Raw genomic sequence first — 27481 nt, 5'->3', positions numbered from 1 at the left:
GACCTCCGGAGGAGAGACTCCTAGACCAGAATCAAGAGGAGGTTCTACAGCAATTGGACAGAGGGATAGACCTTCGGAGGAGAGACTCCGAGACTAGAATTGAGAGGAGGTTCTAGAGAAGTTGGACAAAGGGATAGAGGAAGATCAACAATCGACGACAGTTTAGGAGCAGCCTGAGTTGCCCCAAGATAGACTAGTTCAACAGGCTTTTGATCTCTTGGAGATGTAGTCATAGGTGTGTCTCACTATAGGCCTTGTTCTAGGGGAGCAGGAGGGCAAGTCTTCACATTTTGCTAGGATTTTGACTATTCAGCAAGCTTTGCATCTCCAACAGATGTCCCACTCTCTAAGATCTTTCCATCTCAGTTCTTTGCTGTTGGTCCATGGAGATCTCCAGATGTGTCTTTGAGGAGTGGGCCACTATGTGTAGACATTCTTTTCCTGTAGTTATCAAGAACATGTCACATTTTCCTCGGCCTAGAGAGAGTCCCATGATCAGATTTAGAGTACAGGCTTTACACGTAGACTCCTTTCACATGAGGGAGACTGTCTGTGATATCTTACAGGAGCAGACAATGGTTGAGGCCAGTTACTTTATGGATATCAGACAGTTTTCACATTTGTTTGAGAGTCAGTTTGGAGAAGCCTTAGGGAAGTTGGTTTTGTCAGAGAGAGGTGCATCTTGGTACCTTCCCTTGGCTTTTGAGGTGGACAATGAGTGGGTCCCTTACAATTGTGCAGAAGATCGGTATCATTTTTTGGAGTTTATCATCAAGAAATGTTAGAATGGATGCGGATGATTTCGGAGGTAGTTGAGGGGTTTAGTCCCTTGGCTTTTGTGAGTTGCTACAGGAGGTTTTTATAGTGGATGCTTTATAATAGTCAGATAAAGAACACTAGACTTGGTGGTTTTTTGCTACATCGCTCTAGGTGGACAGAGCTTTGGGTAGATTCATGTTGGCTTGATCACTATCTAGGTAGTTACATGTCACGTGACACATCCCAACCCTATGTGTCCGTGGACAAGCTACACCATAGCAGGGTTCCCGTCAGTCAAGTCAAGTTTAGATTAGCAGTGATTTGGCACTTTTGTGAGTCTATTCGTAGACCAAGCATGCCCAGTCACTTAGCATAGATGCATATCCTCCGGTTGCACACAGCATGATCATCGGAATTCCCATAAGAATCCATTAGCATCAGTTAGGGGAATTTTCCAGTGCATTTAGCCTATTTTCCTATTTTTGGTTATTTTCACTTATTATTTTTAAGTGACTTTCCAACAAAAGTAGGTACTTTCTGGCAGAAGAGGCAGCAGGAGCTTCCCGCTCAACAAGAAACTTCTCAGCAGTACCCCCCCTCAGCAGTAGACCCTCGCTATCCACTCCTTCCCTTTGGCGTTTCCGCCTAGCAAGCCATCGCCTACAAGTCCCCTTGCCTGGTGTTTTCCAACCTCAGCAGACACATCCCAGCCATCGTTTTTCAGCCTTGGACAAAAACGCCAGCATCACTTGCAGATTCATCGTTTTTTCAGCCTTGTCAAAAACGCCAGCTCAGCAGTAGCAAAAACACAGAATTCAGCAATTGGATTCTCGCAGTTTTCAGCCTATGACACAGTAGCAGATCAGCCCCCAGATTGGTTGCAGATGTTCCCCCATTTTCAGCCATAAAAACGCAGCCAAAACAGTCATTTTCAGCCACCGAAACAGTCCCGAATTTCAACAATTAGAATATCTCAGATTTCAGCCATCATGTCGCCGTCGTCACCACCGTCGTCGTCATCGGCATAGTCCAACTTGCATCTGTCCATTGCATTCGCATTGTACACCTTTGTGCAATCAAAGTAGACCACTCTCGTTGACGAGAGTGGGGCCTTCGGAGGAGGGTTTTACAACCTCTCGGGTGTCGTATCTCTTCTCTCTCCTCCTCTCAGTCTCATTCACTTGCACGCACAATATCCACTCACTTTGTTCGTGATCATATCACTCTCCATAAAGACGGAAGGCTCTCTGCTTCCCTAAGAACTAAAAGGAACCTTGAGCAATAAAGATCACTAATCTTGAGAAAATACAACATTCATTCTGCTGCACCTAACATTGGTATCAAAGCTTTGGAAGTGTTCTGCATTACTCAAGGAAAGAACCACAAGAACCACAAGAATTTTTTTTGCTTGTTGCAATCGCACGAACCCAAGTTTACTTGGGCGTGGCGATTCCTAATCGTGTTTTGTTGAAGAGTTACAGGAATCCCAAGAAAGAAGGGCTTGTCCAGCCTCCCCTCGTCTCTTTTCACTCATTGAGAGCGGACCGTGCACTTAGTGGCTGGCCAATCGACGTGAGGTGGGAAAAAGCAACCTCGGTGTGAGCGCAAGGCCGCCAATGGGTGCGCCCGCAGAAAAGGGTAGAACTCGGGTGAAGAGAAGATCCTTCTCCAACGCGATTTGCAAGCGAAAGAAAACCTCAAGAACCTCAAGATCCTCAAGAACCCAAGAACTCAAGAACCCAAGAACCCAAGAACCAAGACCCTCAAGAACCCAAGTTCCTCGCGAGCTTAAGAACCCAAGATCATAGTGCATGGTCGTCACCCGAAGCGGAATGGATACTTCGCATACAGGTGATGAGCATGAGAGAGGCGACGAAGACTCGTCCCCACCCGGAGATGATTTCTTCAACCCTCTCCCTTCGCCATCTACTCCACCAAGTCCACCAAACCCTATGGAGGAAATGGTTAAGCAAATGATGGCCATTATGGATAGACAAGAAGCAAGTCGCCTTGCTCAGGCCCGTGAGCGTGACAAAAGAGATCGTGAACGCGACGACAGAATTGCAAGAATGGCCGCAGACCAAGAAGCCAAGGACCGCGAGCGCGACAAAAGAAACGCAAGATATGCCGCACAACAAGAAGAAAATCGCATTGCTTTAGAACGCGACCGCGACGCAAGAAAAGAAAGAAAAGAAATAAGGAAGGAGGAAGCGACAGTATGAGCCGCAACTTTGGAGGCCGAGCGTGAAGCTTGACGAGAGCTACGTAGTCAAGAATTGCTTGTCCAAGTCTTAGCCTTGAAGACCGAACCACCCAAAGATCGTGGGAGTTCCTCTCTTTTAGTTGGGCTGATTTCCAAGACAAGCTCAAGGCGCGGTTTATGCCACCTCAGTACCTCGCACGATTGAAGGACGATTTGCCCGCTCTCAAGCAAAACGGTATGCCGGTTATGTCTTTTTCTAATCGTGTTTTGCAGCTGGGTACCCAATTACGCATGTCGGATGATGAGCGCAAAGTGGCTTTTCTCTTTGGATTGGACGAGTATACCAAGTACGATGTCGAGGTATTCGATCCAATCGATCTCAACAAGGCGGTAACGATTGCTCTCGCACAGGAGATGAAGCACAACAAGGAAAAGCCTAAGGAGAACAAGACTTCTACAAGTACCTCGCAGACTTCTCAGAACCCGCAGAACGGTAAGAATGATAACAATGATAACTCTTCTAACCAATCTTCCAACAGTCTCTCATCAAAGAATTCTTCCACTGAATTCAAGGGTAAGGCTAACACAACTGCTAAACCTAAGCTTACTCCAGATGAAAAGGTAGCACAAGGAATTGTAGGAGGATACATCACGTCGGAAGAATAAAGCACTTATTCTAAGGAAGGTCGTTGTTTTCATTGTCACATTAAGGGTCACATAAAACGAACATGTCCTAAAGCTTGAATTGAATGAATCTAAAGAACCCACAACACCCACTACATCTGTCAATGCAATGAATGATAACACGATTGTGCCCAAAGTTTCTCAGGATCCTCCCATTGATGATTCTCTTATTAAATGTTATGGTCGTACGTCGGGGCACCGTTTTGTCATATTGTTTGACCCAGGTAGTATACATGATGTGATCAGTCCCTCTCTTGTTGAGAGAGCCCGCCTTGAAGTTAGTCCGAGATCTCCTATCGAGGTCTGTGGCTTTCGTCCTGGTATGGACGCTCTCATCACGAAGGAGTGCCTTGATGTGTTGTTTGCAATTCAACAAACTGCCTTCACTAGAAGATTTGTTGTTTCTCCTCTCTCAGAATGTGATATGATTTTAGGCATGAAAGGGTTTCGTGAAATAAACCCTCTCGTTGATTGGGAGGCTAGCACTTTAACTCTCAATGCCAAAAGTGATTCTCCTACTGTCTTTCATGGAGTGGACACTGCTCCTTCTCCATCTCTCATTGCTAATATGCAAGACAAGGTTGAAAGGATTCGAGATAAGGAGACTCTCTCAGTCTTTTTTTCTCCACAGCGTGACACACAGAACTTGCATGATTATGAGAAGCATGATGATTTGACTGATAATGATTTGCATGATGATTTGGATGAAAAAGACAAACATGATGAATTGCATGAAGATGATGTGATTGTTCACAAGGATGATGTGTTAGTGGATGCTTTTCCTAGCGAAGCTAACCTCGTTGTATATTCGATCAATCACGAAGATCCGATCTTGGCTTTCGAGTCGAGGTCCAAAGAACCCCCACATGACGATTTGATCATTCAGGACGAACCGATCTTGGCTCTCGAGCCTTGGTCCAAAGAACCATCACAGGAAGTATTATGTGTTCGCATGATTGATACGCACGCATTGTTCGAGTGTTTCATTCGTGAAGGTTTCCTATATTTTAGTCAGCATCGTTATGTGGTCCCTTTTCCTAGGCATGACATATTGCATGTTGAGCACGTTTCTCTCATGGATGACACGAATGTATGTGGATTGTTCATGAAAAGTTGAAAAGTTTGTATGTCAGAAAGTCACATTCCATGTCTCTTCCGTGGCATGACACAGTTTCCGAAAGAGCACATGATAGTATGAGCACCACACTAGGAAAAGCATCCACTAACACATCATCCTTGCAGCACAGAGAGAGGCCCGCCCCGCTGCAGCACGTCATTGGCAGGAGGAGGGCCTCACAGTCGAGTTCTTGGCAGCCTTTTGGCAGAGGCTGTGGGACTCCAGACAGCCGAGACGCGTCACTTTGTTTTAGTGGCTGGTTGCACATAGAGCAACAGCAATAGGGAGCTGGCTTGTGTATAGTGGTCTCTCGACCGCATGTGCAGCCTGTGACCAGTTGGTGGAGAGTCAACGTCATTGTCTTTGGGATTGTCCCTCTGCCCAGCAGGTGTGGCTACGAGTTCTTCGGTTGATGCCTACTCTCTCCACGGCTAGACAGTACACTTGGGGGGCAGCGGCTTGGTCCACTCTCACGGGCCCGACACTTCAGTTTGAGCTATCTTCCACCAGCAGGATGATAGTGATACAAGGGGGGCGTCCTACACTCCAGCCTGCTACAGAGCTTACTCCACAGGAGTGGTGTAGTGAGAGAGAGGAGTGTTGGGAGCTCATCAGTGGCCTGACACTGTGGTTCATCTGGCGGGCCCGCTGTTTCCGCATTTTTGAGGCCCGCTCTGTGCCACCAGCAAAGACTGTTCGTGACTTTTGGCTAGAGCTGATCCATACTCTCAGAGGACAGCTTGAGGGACTTCAGGGCAGCTCCGACCGCATGCGGGAGCGTCGCGAGGCTTTCCTTCGACTCTGGCGCCCTAGGCCTTTCTATACCATTGTCCAGGGTGTGCTCAAATGGCACTACCGACCACCTGTGTGGCTCTTCCCTCCTCCCATCCCTTGATTTAGCCTCATTGTACATATGTTGTTCTTTCATTGGGAGAGTCTCCCCATCATGTTTGTTGTAGCCCTCTCTTGCAGAGGTGGTTGTAGCCCTACGGGCAGCTTTCATTAACTAATAGAAGAACCTTTTTCTCGGAAAAAAAAAGTATGAGCACCACACATGGGCTTTTCCATTGTGATTTGCCATAGTTCATTGATTTCGATCAAACAGAAAAGATTCGACCTCATTGTTTGCATGTGTTTGATGAACGGGTTGTCACTCCGTCTCTATGTTCATCTACATTGCATACACAGTCTTTAGAGAAGACTGTATTTTTTTCCTTTACTTTACATGGAATGGGTATGTTCATGGTTTTGTGTTGGAGATGGTTTCAAGAATTTTCAGAAATGGAGATTCTTGAAGACGAAACAAGCAGGACTCTAGACGAAGTTGAAGCATCGAAGGAGCCACAGAAGACTTTGTGTCGCTTTCGGCGCGGCCCAAAGAAGCAAGCGTTGCAGACCTTTATGAAGTTCAAGTACCGCTCGACCCACACGACAGAGTGGGCCGGCGAAGAGTCCCTTCCAGGATTCCGGATGCTGTTGGCGATCTCCCTCGATGCCATACAGTTCGGTACCAGTACCTCACTTTGAAAAGGAGGGGATGTCACGTGACACATCCCAACTCTATGTGTCCGTGGACAAGCTACACCATAGTAGGGTTCCCGTCAGTCAAGTCAAGTTTAGATTAGTAGTGATTTGGCACTTTTGTGAGTCTATTCGTAGACCGTGCATGCCCAGTCACTTAGCATAGATGTATATCCTCCGGTTGCACACAGCATGATCATCGGAATTCCCATAAGAATCCATTAGCATCAGTTAGGGGAATTTTCTAGTGCATTTAGCCTATTTTCCTATTTTTGGTTATTTTCACTTATTATTTTTAAGTGACTTTCCAACAAAAGTAGGTAGGGCAATTTTAATATATAAGCAAACCCAAGTTAGCACTTTTTGGCAGAAGAGGTAGCAGGAGCTTCCCGCTCAACAGGCAACTTCTCGGTAGTTACCCCCCTCAGCAGTCTCTCTAGCAAGCTCCCAAGCTAATCTACACGGAGAAGAGGCCCTTGCACACTTTTAAAGGCCCCTGGCCTTGCTCAAACAAGAAAAGCATAAGTCTAAAAGCATGTGGTACCCCTAAAGCTAGTGTGCCATGGGCTAGCCGTACGGCATGCCATGTAAGCACTGTCAGCGCAATTTACGGAGATCCGTATAGCTTACCACATCATTAGCCCTTTACGCAAATTTTGGGTTCTTGCTTTATTTTGAATAATTTTAGGACCCTCGGTCGGGATCCATAAGTTGGACAACTTTCTGGGTTAGATTTTTATGTCTAACCCCCTTCTGGATCATTCAGTTGGGTTTTGTAAGTTGGTAAAACTTCTACCGCCTCTTTCGTTAGGGTTTAGGCCCCCTTGTGCCCTTTAGGCCATGTCTCGTCATTACTTTGTGACATACCCCCCTCTCGAAAGAATTGTAATCGCCCTCGATTACGCCCACAAAATAGACATAGGACAAAAACTAGTTCAACAAACCCTGACTCTTTATTACCGACGTACTAGACCACATATATCCAGCACTTGCACGAAGACGATAGCCATTGAACATTCACATCACTATCCTTGTCAAGATCTTAGATGAGTATCATGATCATTGTAACTTATTTAGCAATCACATCCAGACCGCGCTGATCTTTTCACGGATGTCTTGTTCTACTGAATCTCGTTACTATCATATCCACATCACCACTCTGGTGAACAAGACAAAATCCTGCAGTCATTTCGCTTTTCAAACATGCACTCAAACAATACACACATGAGAGAGCACATATAACTGTTTTATTTTAGGAATTCCCATTTCAAAGTACTTCTTTACATAAAGTCGATTAGCAGAATACTGTCAGCCCATCAATATCTTTGAAATCTCACAAAAAATCAATGTCTTTATTCCATCGAGGTAACTTGTGACAGAGGAGCGGAGTAACTCCCTTCTTGTGCAGTCCTATACCGACATCTTGCCTATACGCTGAAATTCGCTGTACAGCAGGGTTTTCAGCCCGTCGTAGGTGGGCTCAGAGCGCATAGCGGGCTGAAAGCTACCCTTTGTGCAGTGGATTCGACTACCTATTGAGAGGATACTATCCGGTGGTGGTTTGTGCGGTCTATCGGTGACTGCTGCAGCATATGGTAGCCTCAACTCCCACTTCATGTCTCATGGGGTAGCCTCAACCTTGGCTTGGTGTCTCGTACAGGTGTGTGATCCTTAGACCCATTCATTCCGTACCAACAGTGATGATCGTTGACTCTAGATGGGTACGACTTGTGAATTGCTTTGAAGATACTTGCCACCACGACATTAGCACTTTGACATGACGTCCTCATCAGCAGGGGTTTGCTTACTTTTTCGACTTCCGGGAAATTGGATGAGGTCAAGTACAACACATCAAAAACCATCTTATTCTTCCTCAAGTTAGGGGTTTTGCTCAACGATGTTCAACATCGGGCCACTCTTCAACAAGACTTCTACCCTTCAAACTTCCTTGGTGGTGTGATTTTTACTTTCAGAGTTTGCTTGTTCTCTAGCTCAAGCAGATCAAGGGCCACTCCAAGATCGGGCTAAAGGGGCTGTTGGAGTGGATGGTGCCCTTCTTGCTAAGGGCGGTGGCGGCGAAGGCAAGAAGAGACAACACTAAGATAACTCTTTGAAGAAGAAGAAAAAGAAGAAGAATAAGAAAAAGGAGGAGGAAAACCCGTTGGTGTTTTGGTTCTTTTGCCACAACCCCTGGTACTATTGCCACAGAGGGCCCAATCAGCTTCCTTCCCTGTAGATGCCACCTCTTGGAAGGCCTTCCCAGCCTTTGTCAAGGCTGTAGAGACCCTTGGAAGGAGCCCTACATTTTGCTGTCTTGATTTTGTTTTTGTTTTTTGCTGTTTTCTTTCGTCCTTCTCTTTCTACTTCTCGGTTTCCTTTCTGCTTTGGTTTTGTTTGTTTTGAGAGGGTTGTTGCTCTGCTCTCTACCAGGATTCTACAGCACGATATAACATGGTTGTCACCAAAACTATGTTCACCGTCTTCTTGGAGCTCCCTTCCCCACTTTTATCTTTGCAGTCCCTTTTGTTTTTTTGTTGTGTTGCCTTGTTTGTTTTTTGTTTTTGTTTTTGCATGTATTTCCTTGCTTTGATGGGTGTGTCTCTGTAGTGTAGTGTTTGTGTGTGGAGCCAGGTTTTGTATCTCTTGTTTTCTCTGTACTCTTAAGGATTGCTTCTGTGTGTGTGTGTGTGACATTACTCTGGAAAAAAAGTGTGTCTGCGTGTGTGTGTGGGTGAAGTTTGTCTTTTGAGTACGTTATTTCGTTTTGCTCTCTTGGTTTTGTTTTTGTTTTTGCTGTTTTCTTTCGTCCTCTTTCCCTCCCTCCTGTTTCCCAGTTGGCACAGCATTTGCCCGACATTGAGCTACCACAATTCTAGATGCATACGTGTTTTGTTGTAACTTGTCATACTCACATGCTTTCGAGTACGTTATTTCGTTTTGCTCTCTTGGTTTTGTTTTTGTTTTTGCTGTTTTCTTTCGTCCTCTTTTTCTATTTCTTGATTTTCTTTCTGTTTTGGTTTTGTTTGTTTTGGGATGTTGGAAGCTGGGTTGATCATCGTCTTCATTGACTGCTCCCTCCCTCCTGTTTCCCAGTTGGCACAGCATTTGCCCGACATTGAGCTACCACAATTCTAGATGCATACGTGTTTTGTTGTAACTTGTCATACTCACATGCTTTCTATAATCTTTTTCATGAAATTTAACAAAAGTACATAAACCACAATTGAAGAAAACTATTGCACAACGAAGCTATGTGCATCATATTGCTTTAAACCTTATATGGCTGGGGAATGTAGCTACCCAGTATGCAATTTTCAGCATAGCAGGGTCATGAACACCAACCCTTTGATATTTGTTCTTTTACTTCATGAATAGCTTTTTTAGTCTATATCTTTGACGAAACATTTACTGGCTCTTACAGGATTTTTTTAACTGATTTCCTATACCTTCACTCAATTTCACCAGTTGGAGAACCACAGCTGTGCATATATTTTTACTGCAATTTTATTTGATGTTGGTCTTATTTGGTCGATCTCTCCTGGTACAGTTTGTAGATTCTGTGGATTTGTCTGAAGATGGAAAGGTTTTACCAGACAGATTATCTACAAAGGACAGCAATGGTGATTTGAGCAGGTCGCCTCATAAGGAGTTTTTGGGAAGGGCATGCTTTAATTTTTCAAAACTGGAACTCTCAGTTCAGTTGAATCTGCTTATAGCATTGCTTGAAGATGGGCGTGTTCTGATTTGCACTACCAGCAAGAATGGTGTGAAAAAGGGTTCTGATATCATGCCAGACAGATGGATAGGCGTTAATGATGCAATCTGTGTGTCAATAGCTAGTGAACAGAACTTACTTGCCGTGGGCTCAAAAAGTGGAGCTGTCAGTCTTTTTGATTTGGCAGAGAATGCAACTCTTATACGAACAATCTCTTTGTATGACTGGGGGTAAGAAATTTTTTTAACTCTTGTCTAGGCTTGACATTAACAAGATATATTGTTTATACGATTCACCTTTCCTGTGATAGATCTTGTTTCTAACTTTGTAGATATTCAATGGAGGATACTGGTGCAGTAAGCTGCATTAGATGGACTCCTGATAATACTGCATTTGCAGTCGGGTGGCAGCTGCGGGGATTGGCAGTTTGGTCATCTTCAGGGTGCCGGTTAATGTGTACAATTCGACAAAGTGGGTTAAATACAGCGTTCTCACCTGTTGTGAAGCCAGGGCAGGACTTTCTTAGGTGTGAACCTCTCAGCGGGGGTGTTGCATGTTTGGATTGGGACGAGAATGCATACCAGTTGTATGCCATAGAATCTCGAACTGCAACCAGAATGCTTTTATTTTCCTTTGGAAAATGCTGTTTAAACCGAGGTGTCTCAGGTGTGTCTCACCTTCGCCAGATCATATGTGGAGAAGACAGGGTGCTTTTGTTGCAAACAGAAGATGAAGATGAGCTCAAAATTCAGCATCTCATTGTTCCAGTAAGTGGGCCTCAAGGGGGTTTGAGTAGTACAAATTGATCGTTCATTGTACACACAGCTGTTTTCCTTTCTAATCAACTTTTTTTTTTTTCAAACTGACAGCAATCATACATTAGCCAAAATTGGCCACTTTTGCATGTATCTGCCAGTAAAGATGGGACACATTTGGCTATGGCAGGTCGACGAGGCTTAATACTTTATGATTTGCGGTCAAAGAAATGGCGGGTTTTTGGGGATGTGATGCAAGAGCAGCGGATGAGCTGCAAAGGCTTGCTTTGGCTTGGAAAGATTGTTGTTATCTGCAATTATAACAACACAACTAAATCGTATGAATCCTTCTCTCTTTTACTTTCTAAAGACAAGCAAGCAAAAGAGGCCCAGTAGTGCTTAGCAAAACATAGTGAAGGCTTGTTATATGTCATTTTATTTTTAAACGTTAAATGGTTTAATAAATGCAGAAAAAAACCAAGAGGGCTGTTTGCAGTTTGTGATAGTACTCAGCCGTAGTCAATGGAGTACCTTTGCATCATTTGCTTTGTGCATATTGGGTCCAAGTATCTAGTCTTTGAGCTTTTAGAGAGTAGTTAAGATGCAGATCTTTGTGATATCAAATTTTTCTGAGATGTGTAGAGTAGAAAGTAATTATTTAGAGAGATCTGAATGGGAGATTCATACCTCAAACTCTTAGTTGTTGAGATGTTTGATGTGTGTGTGGATTCCTTTTTTAATGGCTGTTTGATTTAGAGGCCATTTTTGTCAGAGGAGGTTGATAGGCAGACCTTGCTAAGGAATTTCTCTGGTAGGGATTCGTGTGGTCATATATTGGAAGAGGATTCCTGGCCGTTAGGAGAAACATGGTTCATGTATCTGACTGAGACACATGCAGATGCCATTCGCGTGTTCTTGCTGAGCGGAGATTCAGGATGCGATCTTCCCAGAGTAGATTTCCCAGTTTGATCAGCTGAAAGCTTGTTGATATGCCTCTGGTAGTGTGAGTGTACACATACCGAAGTGCCACTTTCGTTGACTTAAAGCTGCCTTTAGATTGATTCTAGCAATGGTGCTCATCAGGAGGAGACACATGCAGATGCCATTCGCGTGTCCTTGCTGAGCGGAGATTCAGGATGCTATCTTCCCAGAGCAGATTTCCCAGTTTGATCAGCTGAAAGCTTTATTGATGCGCCTCTCTGGTAGTGTGAGTGTACACATACCGAAGTGCCACTTTTGTTGACTTAAAGCTGCCTTTAGATTGACTTTAGCAATGGTGCCCATCAGGAGGAGATCATGACCTGCAGTTGGAATAGGATTAGGCGTAGTGGACATGTTGAGAAATGGTCAAGGGTAGAAGAGACAAAATCTAGTGGGTCCATCTCTGGGCGCGCCTTCTTCTAGGACTAGTGTGTCCTGCAAGGACCCCTCCTCCTCTTACATGGTTTTGGCAAAGGTCATCTTTTGCTGTTTATGACAACCTCTACTTATTCTCCCATGTCAGCTTGTTTACCCTCAGGCACTGGTTCTTTATGTTACAGTCTCTCCTATTTTAAGTTGCCTGCATGATCAACTCCTCGCCTCTTGCTATGCAGGCAGCGACTCCCTTTGCGACGTGCGTACCCTCTCACCTCTTAACGCAACAACTCGATAGCTCCAGCGGGCCCGCTCCAACATGTCCTCTGGCAGATTCTCCGTAGTCAACCTCCACCATGCAATAACATCTGCCCTCTATTATGCCATGTACAACCATTTTCTCTGCCTGCAATGCTTTCTCGCCTATGATAAGCAAGACCAGCTTGAGGAAATTCTACTCAAAATAAACCTTGATCTCCCCTGAAAACCTTGTCCGGTGCCTATGCTGTAAATTGGCTGAAATAAGTCACTCGTGCCTGCCCTGTTTTAGCCATGCTTTTAAGCTCTCTTAGTTTTGTGAGAATAAATTCAGTATGCTCAAGCATGGTCCGTGCCATCTCTACCACTGTCCTATTCTTCGCTCCACAACTCCATTCTCTGAAGGTGTATTGGTATTTGCAAGCTCTTGCTTGATACCATGATTCTCACAAAACTGAATAAAAGCATTGGAAGTAAACTCCCCACCTTTGCCCGATCGAATGGTCTTCAACACATGATTGCTTTCCTTCTCCACAAGAGTTCGCCCATTCTTGAAGAGGCCAAATGCATCGTGCTTATGCTGTAGAAAATATGTCCAAATGAAGTGGCTAAAATCATCCACCAATAACATGAAGTAAAGAGCCTTTCTGAGGGAAGGGGTCTGCATAGGTCCACAAAGGTCGGTGTGAACCAACTCCAATACGGCAGTGACTTGGCGTGTAGAAAGCCTCGGGATGGATTCACGATGTTGTTTCCCACGAATGCAAGTAATGTATTTCCCATGCTTACTCCCATCATTTGGTAAGCCTTGGAGCATCTGTTAATGAAAAGCAAGTCGAAGGGTATCATTGTTCACATGGCTGAACCTGTAATGCTATAAATCACTTGTGGGTATCCGAGTCGATGAAGAAAGAGCATGAAGCCGATAGAGGCCGTTCTCTACCAAGCCCCCTCTGACTTCTATACCAGTTTGCCGATCCCATATAGATAATGAGTCCTCTGTGAAGATCACCTCCATGCCAAGCTTGCACACCTCCTGCATTGTCATAAGATGAGATCTCAGCTTTGGAGCATATAGTACCTTGGAGGTATGCACACCCCCTCTTCCGTTGGGTATGAGGTCCATGAAACCCTCATTGTGAATGGGAATTTCAGATTTGTCGCCGATAAAGATAGTACCACAGTGTCGTCGCATATTGGACAAAAGATCCTTCAAGAGTGTCATGTGCCGTGAGGCACCACTGTCAAGAATCCAATCACGACTGTCTCGACCCACATGTGTCACCATGGCCTCCGATGTCCTCGGAGAGTCCATCGAGGAGAGAATCTCCAAATGAACAAAGGCCGGTGACTATACTACTGCCGCCAAGGAAGTCAAAGCCTCTCCAACTCGCTTTGGTTACTTCCTCCAATAATGTCCTTTCTCACCACAGTTGTTGCAATGCCGCTCCTCCTTCAAGGCGTCACGCTTGGCATCACTCTTCTTATCTTTGGTGTTATTGCTTTTCTTCTTATCCTTCTGCTTCTTCTTGTTGTTGAAAGGACCCGTCAAGGCTTCGGAGTCTGACTTCTTCCCCGTTCTCAATCGCTCCTCCTAGTCCAAAACCATTGGAACAAGCTTGTCCCAAGTGATAGTATTCAACCGACCACTGGTAATTAAGGAAGAGTAGAAGTTGGTGTACCGAGGAGGCAATTGGACCAAAAGCTGAATGGCCATGTCCTCTAAACTGATAAGCTTTCCCATATGAAGTATCTCCTCTTGAAGCTCCTGCATCTTGTTGATGTGATCCAGAATGGAAGTGTGCTTCGCATCCAAGGTTCTCAATTGCACCTCGAGGGCTATCCTCTTCATTGGAGAAACTCGATCATAAAGAGAAGAAAGCCGATCCCACATCAACTTTGCATTTTTCATTAGACGTATATGGCCAATCACCGCTGGTGTACTGTTGAGAATAATGAAGGACCGGATCCGTGCATTGACATGCTCCCACAACTTCGCTCCCTTTGGGTCCTTTGGCTTTTGAAAGTTGCTCGAGACAAATCCTCAAAGCTCGTAAGAGTCAAAGACCGCCATCATGGTTTCTCTCCAATTGGCATAGTTGTCCCCATCCAATTGCCGATCCGAGGGAAAGGTAGGGAGTGTAGGTATCTTGATTGCCAGCTAAGTGGCATACCCCTCTTGAGGTAACAACTCCCAGATGGATGGGGGCCTTCACGTGTGTGGAGGTCCTCATTGCACTTAGGGCTTGCTCGGAGTCAATACCCCACATGCTTTTCGAGGTTCAGGGAGAGGGTCGTCTCCACAGAGTCTCAGTAGAGGCACCACAGGTTGCAGAGTGTTGTTTCCACAGGATCCGAGTTGTGGGCATCTGTGGGAGGACTTGTGTCATAGATCTTGACTCTGCAGATCTTGAGACAAGACACTGACAGCTTTGGGCTTAGGAGAGCCGCCCTCTGGCACGAGTGTAGTGGAACCATGAAAAGTGGTTCTGGCGGGATCCTTTCTCTTGAGCCGATCACCTAGGGACTCCCTTTTTCCAATACACAGCTCGCTTGGGGCGTCACATACAGCAGCATGGAGCGAGGCTCGTCCTGCTGGCAGCACTTATTGTACATACTTGGTTTCATCACTCAGAGTGTCTCCCCATGTTTCTGATGTAGCCCACTTTAGTAGAGGCGGTTTGTAGCCCTTTGGGCAGTTTTATTAACTGATGGAAGGATCTTTTTCTCCCAAAAAAAAAAAAGTTTGTTGAACGCACTAAATCAATTGTATAATCATTGAGCTAGGCATATTGCAGTAATGCAGTCATTAGAAATCATCGCAACAAATGCCATCTATAGATAGAATTATTATTAGCATGTTCAAGGGTTTCGTATCAAAGAGAATCATATTTTCATTAGCATAGCTACAATTGGAATCCAAAAATGCACCATTCGGTGCAGTAATATCATACAACATGCACCTGCTACTACAAGCTGCACTGCCCCTTTAGACTAGACCATAATTTTCTCAATCGTCCTTAACAAGAGCAATACTTCTGGAAAGCTACTGTTTCTTTTTTTGATTCTCTACTTTCGGGATTCCCTTTTGGATGATGCAAATTATTTTGGTAGTTTTGAGCTGTTTTCCTCTTTATAATACTTAAAATAGGGTCCTCTTTTGCTATTTATAATTAGTAAAATTATGGAGTTTATTTTGACATTACTATGAGAGCTTAAACTCATTGAAGGAAAGCTCTGATAATTATCTCAACCTACCTAAGTCCTTATGGGTTGAGGCAGTTGCGACGACTGTCCACACCATAAACCGATCTCCAACCTCTTCAGTTCCAAAGATGACACTATTTGAAACCTACTTTGGTAAGAAGCCCGACGTCTCCCATTTCCGGATTTTTGGGAGCGATGCTTGTGTCCATGTATCGAAAGAGCAGAGGGGGAAGTTTGACCGCAAGACTTGCATAATATTTTTTGTCATGTATAACTCTCTTTCAATGGGATATTGACTCTATGATCCAGAGGGAGTTGACAGTGGATCTCATCACAGTGCCGAGGTAGAAACAAATATGCCAGTAGCTCCTCCCACAGGGAGCAAGCTCGACAAGTTGCCGAAGTGGCTATTGGAGACTATGCGAGATTCAACAATCTCAGTTTTTTCGCGCGATTGGCGTGAAGCCGGTACCACACGATGCTCTCAACGACTTCGACTTGCCGAGGTGGATAAACGGTTACTATAGGTGAACTATGCATTGATGTCTACAGTGATCAAGGACAGAGTTCCTCTTACAGTTGAGGAGGTACTTTCACAACCAAAGTGGAAGTTGGCCATGCAAAAAGAGCTTGATTCCATCAAGAAGAACACAAGGGTGTTGGTTCTGTGGCCTGCCAAGCGGAAAGTGATTGGGGTCAAATGGGTCTACATGAAGAAGTACAAAGTTGATGGTTCTCTGGACAAGCACAAGGCGAGACTAGTTGCCAAAGGCTTTTCCCAGAAACCCGGTGTAGACTACAAGGAGACCTTTGCACCGATTGAATGAATAGCACCGTACAGATTGTTTTTGCCCTTGTTACCTTTTTCGGGTGGCCGGTTTTTCAGATGGATGTTGTTTCAGCATTTCTCAATGGTGATCTAGAGGAGGAGGTTTATGTGGAAAAACCTCCAGGGTTCGAGGATCCATACTTCGTAGACATGGTTTGTAGGTTGCTCAAGGCCCTCTATGGCCTAAAGCAATCCCCTCCAGCGTGGTACCAGAAGATTGATTCCTTCCTACGACACTCATTTTGACGATCTTCTGTTGATCGAGACTTATACATTTAATGTGAGGGAGGATTGGTGACACTTGTTATTTTCTATGTAGATGATCTTGTGATTACAAGCAGCCATGTTGTGCACATCAGCAGTATTATGAAAACCTTGGCAAAGGAGTTTGAGATGACAGATCTTGGCTTGCTTCATCATTTTCTTGGATTGGAGGTTTGGCAGACAGAGGGGGCATCTTCCTCTCTCAGGAGTGCTATATCCAAGAATTGTTGGAAGCATTTGGTATGACCGAATGCAAATCTATCTCAACTCCCATGGATCCCAATCTGAAGTTGTCACAGTTTGATATCCCCACTGTAGCAGATGCTACACAGTACTGAAAACTGGTTGGTTCTCTCATTTGGGTACTCAACATCCAATTTGATGTCAATTTCCCGATGGGTCTTCTCAGTTCCTTCATGCAGAAACGCGCCAAGTCACATTTGGAGTAGGCGCTTTGGACCATGCGGTATTTGAAGGGGACCAAGTCATTAGGCGTACACTGTGCGGCTGGAGGTACAAACTCCCAGATCATTCTATGAGGATGGAGTGATTCAAATTGGGGAGGTGATCCAGATGGACGACGGTCGACCATCGGTTTTACCTTTTCTTTTGGCTCAGGATCAGTTTCATGGAGCAGCAAGAAACAACCAATAGTTGCCTTGTCTTCCACAGAGGCAGAGTACCGTGCTGTTTGTAGTGCTACATGTGAGTCAGTGTGGATTTGGAGACTACTTTTGGAGATGGACTTTCCACAATAGACGACCATTATTTACTCAGACAATCAAAGTTGTATTGCCATTGCAAGGAACCTGATGTTTTATGCCAAGACCAAGCATATAGAGATTCAATACCATTTCGTTTGTGAGAAGATCAAGGATGGCTTTATCTGACTAGAGTAGATCCCGACTTCGGATAACCTTGTTGACATCTTCACCAAACCTCTTCCACATGCGACATTATCCTGTCATGCCAGCTCACTTGGACTACTTCCACCGCTTCCACTGCCTGTTCAGAGAAGGTTTCGGACCTTTTTCTAGAGCCATGAGATACAAGCATTAGAGATGTCTCGGATTGTTCTTGCTAGAGCTGCGCAAACTTAGGGAGAGCTTGCTGAGGACATCAGAGGAAAGACAGTCTCAGAGACGAATCACAGATTTCTTTACACCAGCTAGAGAAGAGCCAATGGAGCCATTACAATAGATATCAGAGCCTACTCATACTAGAGGTATGCTGCTTGACCGAGCCACTGAGCTTGGCAAATCCAGACACCCACGACCTCGGGGGGTCTCCCACTACTGACGAAGCCTACACACCCTCAGGGTATTGCTTTGCACTCGGTGAGATACGGTGTCCGTTCGGTGGGTGGTACGTGCTAGTACCTCGACGACAAGGAGATCCATCGCGATAGATACGAGATCTATTGGCTGCCCATCACGGAGAGGTGTCTTGATGGCGGTTGCAGACGAGTTTCTCATCTGATTCACCCTTTTTCCGCTGCACCTTCGACAAGGAGCACTGCCAATCCAGAAAGCCACAGTCTTCCTCCAATTGATCAATGCTCGTGATGCACAACAAAATACCTCAAGAGCCTGCTCAGTGGCTCACACCTGTGTAGATTGGTGTCACGTGCACATCTAACCCTATGTGCATGTGGACAAGCTACTTCAAGTCCAGGTTTCAGGTCAGCTTAGGAAGTGTTCTGGCACCTTTGTGAGCCTGTGCGCAGGCCGTGCATGTCCAAGCACTTAGAGTAGTTGCATATCCTTTGGTTGCACACAACATGATCATCAACATTACAGTTAGTAGCCATCATGAGCATTTTACAGGGTACAGAACCCATTTTCCCTATTTTAGCCATTTTTCACTTATTATTAATAAGTGACTTTGTTGGGAAACTGAAACCGGTCCGTAGGGCGGTAGGCTATGGCTTTCACCCGAATTCTTTACTTTACTTTAGACTTTCACACATAGAGAAACCTTTGCAGGAGGAACCTGTAACAGGAATTATCACTTAAAGCACACACACGGCTCGGAAGCTAGAATGCTCCGCCGACAACCTGTAGGTCCCAAAATTGGCGCCCCTTTCGGTATTTCTTTATTCTTTAAGAGGGTAAATTACAGAGAAGAGTCCTGGACTCCTTTAATTGTATCCAAGTAGATACCACCCGTTCTGGCAAGATTTCGGCAGCATAACAGCCCCAAAACTTGCCCGAAATCAATTCCCTTGTTGGAACTCGCTTCACTGACATAAACCCTTTGATTCCTGCCCAAAAACAGTAAATTCAGCACGTTGTATTTACTGCTTTTTTCCCCGTTTTCAGCCCTAAACAGTCCCTGAACTACCCTCGAGCGGTGGGGCACTATTCCCAAGGGTTCTGGTGTCTGTATGGCTGAAAAACAGTTCGTATGGCTGAAATTACACCTGTACGGTGAGGTTATCACCCTCACCGATGCTTGCTTTTGGAGTAGCAATTAGCTACTCCTGTTCCTGCTCAGAGAGGCTCTTGCCTCAACAAAAACGCATATGACCACACAACTGTACATGAGTCAAATGAAGAGCCCTCTTGTGGGGCATCACATTAGTGCACGTAGGGAAGAGAGAGAGAGCAGTGTGAGGTGTGCAGGACATGACTTGTTGCACCACATTGTACATGAGAGGGAAAGCTTGCAGTCAATAGCTCTTAACCTGTGACAAGTTCTCAATGAAGCATCCCCCTAGCATGAATCGAGCGTCCCCTCTTCTGCCCTTGACCTATAATGCATCTGTGAACAAATAGATGCAAAAGGGGAAGAGTTCCATGGCTGCCAAAACTTGCGTATCGCTGAAAACGCAAACAGCCTTGTAAACACACACATGATGCCTTCCAATGCTGAAAATGAGCTCCTTGGTCCTAGGTGAAGTCATGGGAAGCTCAAAAATGCAAAGAAATGGCTGAAAATCAGAGTTATCAGCCTCCAAAACTGCTCCAAATAGAAAGTCACGAGTTCTGTTCTCCGAGACTTGGTAAATTGGCCAAAAAGTGTCACTTGGCACTCATGCATGCAGTTTCCCCGCATTGGGCTTCCTGCTTAAAAATCTCTCAACTAGTGCATTAGTTGACTTTGCAGCAGAGTAATAAAATGTTCCTCTTGTCATTCCGGAGGTAATGACGCGAACAAATTTCATGGTCCAAAATAGGAGTTCCCTAAATTTTAGGGGATGCTTCCGTTGGACTCCCACTGGTCATCTGACCATCTATCCCCACTAAAACCGCATCCAAAAATGCAATGTGGCCCAATTGTCGGGTACTTTCCTTTGGTGACCCCACCTTGGCATTATGCCTTTATTGAGTTCTCTTCCTAGTATTCACCAACTTGCTAAGTGCGACGGGGGGACCTACATGATCTTGAACTGAGCCTAGACATCCCTTTACTATATGAGTTCCAATGCCGACCAACTTCCCGTCTCCGGGTGAAACTACCGTTCACATTGGCCATACGATGTCCGACCGTTTGCAACTTCAAAAAGAGGGTCTCAAAAATAAAACAAAAATCATTAGAAAGAAACCAACAACTAAAGTTAGCAGTTGCCACGTCCTCGTGACAAAAGCTGGGTAGGGAAAATTTGCTAAGTTAATATATAAGAAAACTGGCAATCACTTAGTAGAGCAGAAGAAGCAAAGAGAGCACAGGCAACCTCTTGCAGTAGGCCCTCTAGCATTCCTTCTCAAGCAAGAACGCAACCTCTTGCAGCAGGCCCTCTAGCATTCCTTCTCAAGCAAGAACCCTCAACAAAACCAGCGTTTTCTGATCAGCCAGTCAGCGTTTACATCAGCAAAGCCAGCGTTTTGCATCAGCCAATCACAGCGTTTCTCAGCCTGCGACAGCAGCATTTTCAGCCTCAGCAAAACCAGCGTTTTTCAACAGGTGAAATCAGCGTTTTCAGCCTATAAAGAACAGCGTTTTTCAGCCCTAAAACCAGCGTTTTCAGCCAGCCATCGTCCTCGTCGTCGCCACCCTCGTTGCCGCCGTCGTCGTCCCCGACTTAGATCCTCATTGCATCATAGCGTCAAGAACTTGCATCAGCACCTTGTATCAGATTGTGCAATCAATAGCATAGACTTCTCTCGCCATTGAGAGAGGGGCCCTTGAGGAGGGTTGGAGGACTTTTCCGGTGTTGTATTCTTCTCTCTCTATCTCTCAGTCGCTGCACCTTACAATTGGCCTCATGTCCCTCCAAGTACATGTCTAAGTCGTCAGCAAACTCAACATCAAGGAGCTCGTATCCCTAATAGGGAGCTCTAAACCATGCAAACCAACCTCTTGTGAAGTAAAAATCTGCTCATCGCCTGAGCATAGTAGAGAAAGAGGAAGGGGGCAAGAGGGCAACCCTGTCTAACCGAACACGTGAGCATGAAGCGTTGCCCTCTCCCCCCTGCCAAGATCACTTGGCAGTGCGCACATCTGTAAAGAGCTGACACTCCTCTGATCCACGTATCTAAAAATCCCATCCTACGCAGAGTGCCCTTTAGGAAATCCTAGTCAACTTTGTCGTGGGCCTTCTCAAAATCGAGGAGTATCACAAGATCCTCTCCTCGGAGACGTGTGAGGACATACGCCTCCCAAAAGGTAAAGATGTTGTCAAGGATACTGTGCTCCTTGACAAAGCCTGCTTGATTCTCATGTATCACTCTCAAGTGGATCCTCAAACTCAGAGCCACTGCCAAATCTCATCCAAGGAGCCTCCCTCCTTGGGAATAAGGTAAATCAGGGCCTCACTCATACTGTCAGGCATCTCACTAGTGTGCAAAATGCGCTAGTAGGCACTACATAAATCCGACCCAAGCAACTCCCAGTCTTCCAAGAAAAAGATGGGAGTCAAACCATCCTCCCCTGGGCAGCTACCTCGAGGGAGTGCCCTCAGGGCCTCATGGAGCTCCTTTAGCTGGAGAGGCATCTCTAGCCTCTGACGCATCTCCTTGCAAGGCATCTATGCCCGAACCTGCTCTCTGCATGCACCCTGACGCTCTGACTGTGGCTCAGTTGAAAGCAACTCATGGTAAAATTCAATAGCAACTGCACGCATATCCTCAGGCTCTGAAGCAATTGACCCATCAGGTCTCCTTAACTGGCTGACACTAGTGCTCACATGGCGAGGCCCCACTGTTCCAAAAAACTTCCCAGTAACTTTGTCGCCCATCTGGTCCCACTAAGGTGCCTACCGATGAAAGGCAAAGTCATGTCGCCGCTCGTCAATGGTAGTCAGCTCCTATCGAGTCTGCTGCATTTGCTCCTCCAACCAAGGACTGTCAGGGTGGCGCTCCTGCATCCGATGTAAGGAAACAAGGCCCTGTCTGAGACTCTCCTCCTCCTCCTTGGCTGCAGTCAAGTGAGTTGCAGACCATAGTTACAGGGAATGGCCATTTTCAAGTCTCCGTTCCCCGTTCCCAGTTTCGATTTCTCGTTCCGGGTAACTATGCTGCAGACACGTGGAGGAAGAAGCTACTAAGCTCAGCAAGTCTAGTGGCCACTCTACTAGCAGGGGTGTCTGGGTGCCCAAACTCTCTGTCCAAAGTGCATGTACCTGCTCTCTGAGCTCTGTATTTAGCAAAATCCTCTCATGGATACGCAACATTGCACACCCACTCCTCTCTGTTGTCTGTGTCATTGGTGCATGATCTGAAAAAGTAGTTCTTGCCAGAATACAAACAGATCCTCCCATGTCACGATTGTGGTCACTCGTGTAGAAGCGATCTATTGGAGATAGATTCAATCCTCCTACTTTGCAATCACAGAGAGAAAGAGAGAGAGGCCGCACAATGCTTGCATGCTGCCAAACATGTGAGATTCTCAAGGTCATACATAGGCGCTCCCAAGCTGCCAACTCAGCCCCGTGTACAGTAGCCTGGCTACCTCCAATCCTATATGAGGGGTCCTCTAGCATGTTGAAGTCTCCCTTGATGTTGCTCTGCATGCGGCAAAGAATCTACAATATGTGACCAAAACTCAGCTCGTGCACTTGCTACAATGGAAGCATAGATGTTCAAGAAGCTCATGAGGCAACTATGAACAGTAATCCATTGGGCCTTGCTTGGCACAATAATACCTCTGCCCACATTGGCCTGCTGCCATGAGTCCGCAATAGTCATACATACACCTCCCTGGATGCCTCCAACCCCAAAAGTAGCTGACCAGAAGGTCTCATAGCGACCACGCAAAATCTGACCACAATGCCGAATGTGGCTCTCACAAAGATGGTGCTCCTGAAGCATAAGAATATCAATCATACCACCCATAAGGCATCTCTGAAGCTCCTGACGCAAGCGGCCCCTCTGACGTCGAAACTGGGGTCCACCTAAACCCTCCACATTCCATGAGACAATCCTCATGGGATCAATAAGAAAAGACCGATGCTGCAACAACAACCAACCTCGCTATCTTTGAGGCCGGCTCTGAAGTGAATGTCCCACCTAGGCCCAAGCAGAGTGCGCAGTCTGTAGTGCTACATATTCTGTCCAAGAATCCTCATGTGCAAATACATACCAAGGAGGGCTCTGAGTGTCAGTAAAAAAGTGAACCACAATGTGCCAACATCCTGCTGCATCTGGTGGTGTTACACTGAACTTGGCGAGAGGCCAAAGTGTCTGTATCAAATCTGTCACCCCCCGGTCCCCTGTATGATGTGAGAACTCTAGAGCTTGTTCCTGGAGACAGTCAAGAACTCTGTGTTTGGTCCACCCAAGTGTGATCCTTGCCACACAACGGAAAGGAGAAGCTTACCGCTGTATCCAAAGCCTCTGTGCCTCTGGTTGCTAGAAAGAGGACGTGAACTCGAAAGCAAGCTGCTTCAAGGTAAGGAGATGGGTCCTCGAGGAATCGGGTGAAGCTGTAGTCAAAGAAATGCCACCATTGGCCAATGTCCAAACTAGTCAGTCCCCGGGGGACTTGTACCAGCAATGGCGTTCTCAAGCAGGGCTGTCCCTCCTGAGCCATTCGGCTCGTAGCGAAAGCACTACCAAGAGAGCGTCGAGCGGCGGATGAGTGTCCAGTCCCTTGCGTCGTAGGAGGAGTGTGGGATGGATCAGGTGATGAGGCAGAGGGCCCGCGGGAGGTGGGGGTGGAGGAGGAGGGGGGTGAGGCTGTAACAGACTTGGACACTCCAAGTCGAGATTCTACCGCGACACCACAAAAATTCACTTCAAAATAGTTCACAGTTCACGATTGATTCGACACGCCCCGACGGAGTTCCGTGCCTAGAGATATTGGCCCCAAAGACTGGCGCCCCTTTCGGTATTTCTTTTTGTTTTAATCTGTTGCACAAAGTACACGGAGTGGCTGGGTCTCCCTCTCAGACTCTGCGTCCAGATGCTCTGAGAAGTGGGAGCCCAGGTCACTATCACAAAGGTTTACAAGGGATGCTAAAAGCAGAGTCCCAAAAGTTGTCCCCAAATCAAAAGCTTTCAAAAATAAAAGCAAAGCTTCAAAAGCTCTCTCTCTCTCTCTCTCTCTCTTGCAACTTGCGTAAAATAAAGCAAGTCAAAAATTTGCCGTCTGTATGTTGCTGCCACGTGGCTATTTGCCCGCAAAACGCACCGCGTTTTCCGCCGCAAAAGCTGGAGGGCCGTACGGTAGTGCCACATCAGCATTCAGCCCGCATTTTCCAGGGGTCCCCTACAAAGGGAGGGTGTGTGTGTATACTGGGCAGCCACGTCACCAGTTTGTGACATACCCCCCTCTTGAAAGCATTGTAATCGCTCTCGATTACGCCTGCAAGACAGACAAAAGCCATAAACTGTCTTAGCAGACACTGACTGTTAGTATCCACGCACTAGGAACACACATCTAGCACATGTACCAATTGACAATCACATCACAGGACATCACTTGACATCACATTCAAAAATTCATTCGGATCTTAGACCATGATTTATCGGCAACGCAATTAGCAATCGCATCTAGATCCACTCACGACCTCACAGATGCCCGATTGACTAATCCTTATTGCAACCATGTCTATCAAGATCATTCAGACCAAAATGGTGCAGTCATTTCATCTATCAATTCCTGCACTTAAACAAGTCAAGAACAAATAGGTATCATATTATCGGGAATTCCAGTTCATAAAGTCATTACAGCAGAATACTGTCAGCTCACAATATCCCTGAAACTCAAAGAGACATCAGTGACTTTAGTATCAAAAATCGAGGCAATCCGTTGACAAAGGAGTGGAGCGACCCCCCTCTTGTGCATACCTGCTGCACCAGATTCCGCCCAAGCTGAATTCGGGCCATTTAGATTAGACTATGCTAATCTAAATGCTTCAAGGTAAAGATTCACAATCTGATGAGTATCTGCTAGGTCCTCCTCCTCCATCCACTTCGCATCCAATGCAGGATAGTTCTTGAATTTAACCAAGAACCACCTTATCGCTTTACCCTTAATCTTTCTGTCTTTATGTGTCAATATCTGTTCTGGAACAAGGATCTCCTCGTTTTCTTCCACTTCGGGTTGCTCATCAGGCTCCCCATCTTCGGGCACATCGCCTTTAAAAGGCTTCAGGAGACTCACATGAAAAGCATTGTGAATCCTCCAAGTATCGGGCAGCTTCAGTTTAAAGGAGGCACCATTTATCTTTTCGGAAATCTGGAAAAGTCCGTAGTATCGTATACTAAGCTTTGAAAAAAGCCTCTCCTTTCCCTTTTTCTCTCTCAGGCGTGCCTTCTCAAAACGTAAGAGCATCCAATCGTTCTCCTTCAATTTCAAATTGCGACGATGGCGCTCTTTTTCTTGAGATTTCTACAAAGCCTCGCGGACCTTGGCAAAAGCTGTGTCCAAGTCACGCGTGTAATCGCCTTCACGATGTGGTTAAGCATAGGGAGACTCTGACATGTGTCCCATGTACCCTTTGAAAAAGGGGTGCCCTTTGGGTGAGTGGAAAGTTAAGTCAAAGCATGGGGGGTAAGGTGCTTGAGTCAAAAAGAGACCCTACAAACTTACTGAGGAAGGTGCTTGAGAAGCTTGCCATACATGGGAGGTAAGGTGCTTGAGTCAAAAAGAGACCCTTCAAACTTAATGAGGAAGATGCTTGAGAAGCTTCCCATACATGGGGGGTAAGGTGCTTGAGTAAAAAAGAGACCCTACAAACTTAATGAGGAAGGTGCTTGAGAAGCTTCCTATGCATGAAAGTCCCAAAGTTAGGGGGAATCTGTAAAAATCTTATCTTTCGTGCTTAGGAAGGGTGGAACCTTCGTAGCACCTTCAATGGCGCCTTTCCCGTCGAAGAGTGTATCGTGTTATTGTAGGAAAATTCCACCAAAGGTAAATACTTTTCCCATTGAGTCTTCCGATCCGAGATGTGAGACTTCAATAAATCTAGTACCGCTTAATTGGCAATCTCAGATTGCCCGTGAGTCTGCGGGTGGAAAGATGACGAGAACTGCAACTGCGTGCCAATGTTCTCCCAAATAGCCTTCCAAAACAAACTCGTAAATCTGGGGTCCTTGTCGGAGACAATCGTCTCGGGCATGCCATGTAATTTGAGATCTGGGCCACAAACAGTCTCGCTAAGTGATCGAGCTTGACTGTCTTCTTCACTGGAATGAAATGAGCTTGCTTGCTAAATCTGTTAATAACAGTTCAGATACCATCGTGGCCACTCTGTGTTCTCGGGAGATTAAAAATGAAATCCATTGCAATACTTTCCCAGGGGAAAGTGGGTATGGGTAAAGGCTGTATTAATCCCTGTGCTTTATGCCTGTCAAACTTGACCTTCTGGCATACCAAGCAACTGCGTACAAAATTGTCCACGTCCTTCTTGAGTCTCGGCTAAAAGAAGTCTCTCTCCACACCTTTCAAGGTGGTAGCAATGCCGCAGTGACCCGTAAAAGGTGGATAGTGGCATTCAGTCATAACCTTTTCCCTCAAGGGCTGCGTAACGCACAACATGGTTTTCCTCATCAAGTAGTCATCCCGAATGGAATATCCCGCTACTATCTCCCCGTTCCGTATCCAAGTGAAAATATCTGCAAAATCTGTATTTGTGGCATACTGATCGACCATATCCTCGAAGCTCCTATGATGTATCCTGAAAATACCCAGAACCAACGGCTTCCGGGACAAAGCATCTGCCACTAAATTCTTCTGTCCCTGCACATGGACAATCTGGAAGTGAAATTGTGACAAGATGTTCGCCAACCGCATCTGCTTTTCTGATAGCTGCTTCTGTGACAAGAAGTAGCGTAAACTCTGATGGTCTGTGAAGACAGTAAAATCCGCTTCGAGTAGGTAATGTCGCCACTGAGTAAGAGCATGGATAACCGCCAAAAGCTCTTTCTCATAAATCTGTGCTGTCAATCCCGGCCTTGAGAAGAATCAGCTCTCATAGGCAATGACATGGCCTTCTTGCATTAAGACCGCACCTAGAGTACGACCACAAGCATCACAATATACTTCAAATGACTTCTGTAAGTCCGGCAAAGTCAAAACTGGTTCTGTAGTCAATTTCTCTTTCAATGTTTGAAAGGCAGTCACCTCTGTGGGTCTCCACGAGAAAGGGACTCCTTTATGCGTCAAGAATCAAGATATGCAAAGGGGAAGCAACCTTTGCAAACTTTCTAATGAACCGCCTATAGTACGAACACAAGGCGATGAAGCTTCTAACTTCATGGACATTCTTCAAATCGGGCCAATCACGGATAGTCTCTATCTTGGCCGGGTCAATCTGCACTTCTGTTGCTGACACAATGTGTGCCAAAAAGTGTATCTCTGGTAGGAAAAATTCACTTTTCTTCGCATTAATCACCAACTTGTGATCTTGTAATGCCTGAAAGACTTG

The 27481-nt window shown here is 45.7% G+C and overlaps 1 protein-coding gene across 2 annotated transcripts in view; it reads left to right on the top strand.

Moving 5' to 3' along the window:
- The window catches only part of LOC147443965 (uncharacterized), a 103972-nt gene that overhangs the window by 53160 nt on the left and 23331 nt on the right, over positions 1–27481 (top strand). For both annotated transcript variants that reach the window (XM_086526751.1, XM_086526750.1), the window contains exons 5-7: positions 9832–10229; positions 10331–10766; positions 10869–11092. In XM_086526751.1, coding sequence (XP_086382877.1) covers positions 9832–10229; positions 10331–10766; positions 10869–11092 — 1058 coding nt within the window. The remainder of the gene's footprint in view (positions 1–9831; positions 10230–10330; positions 10767–10868; positions 11093–27481) is intronic.

Source organism: Adiantum capillus-veneris, chromosome 13 (genome assembly GCF_014529385.1).
Source record: "Adiantum capillus-veneris isolate H3 chromosome 13, ASM1452938v2, whole genome shotgun sequence".
NCBI classification, from domain to species: Eukaryota; Viridiplantae; Streptophyta; class Polypodiopsida; order Polypodiales; family Pteridaceae; genus Adiantum; species Adiantum capillus-veneris.
Note: the sequence above shows the minus strand (reverse complement) of the source record. Positions and strands in the feature narration are given on the sequence as shown.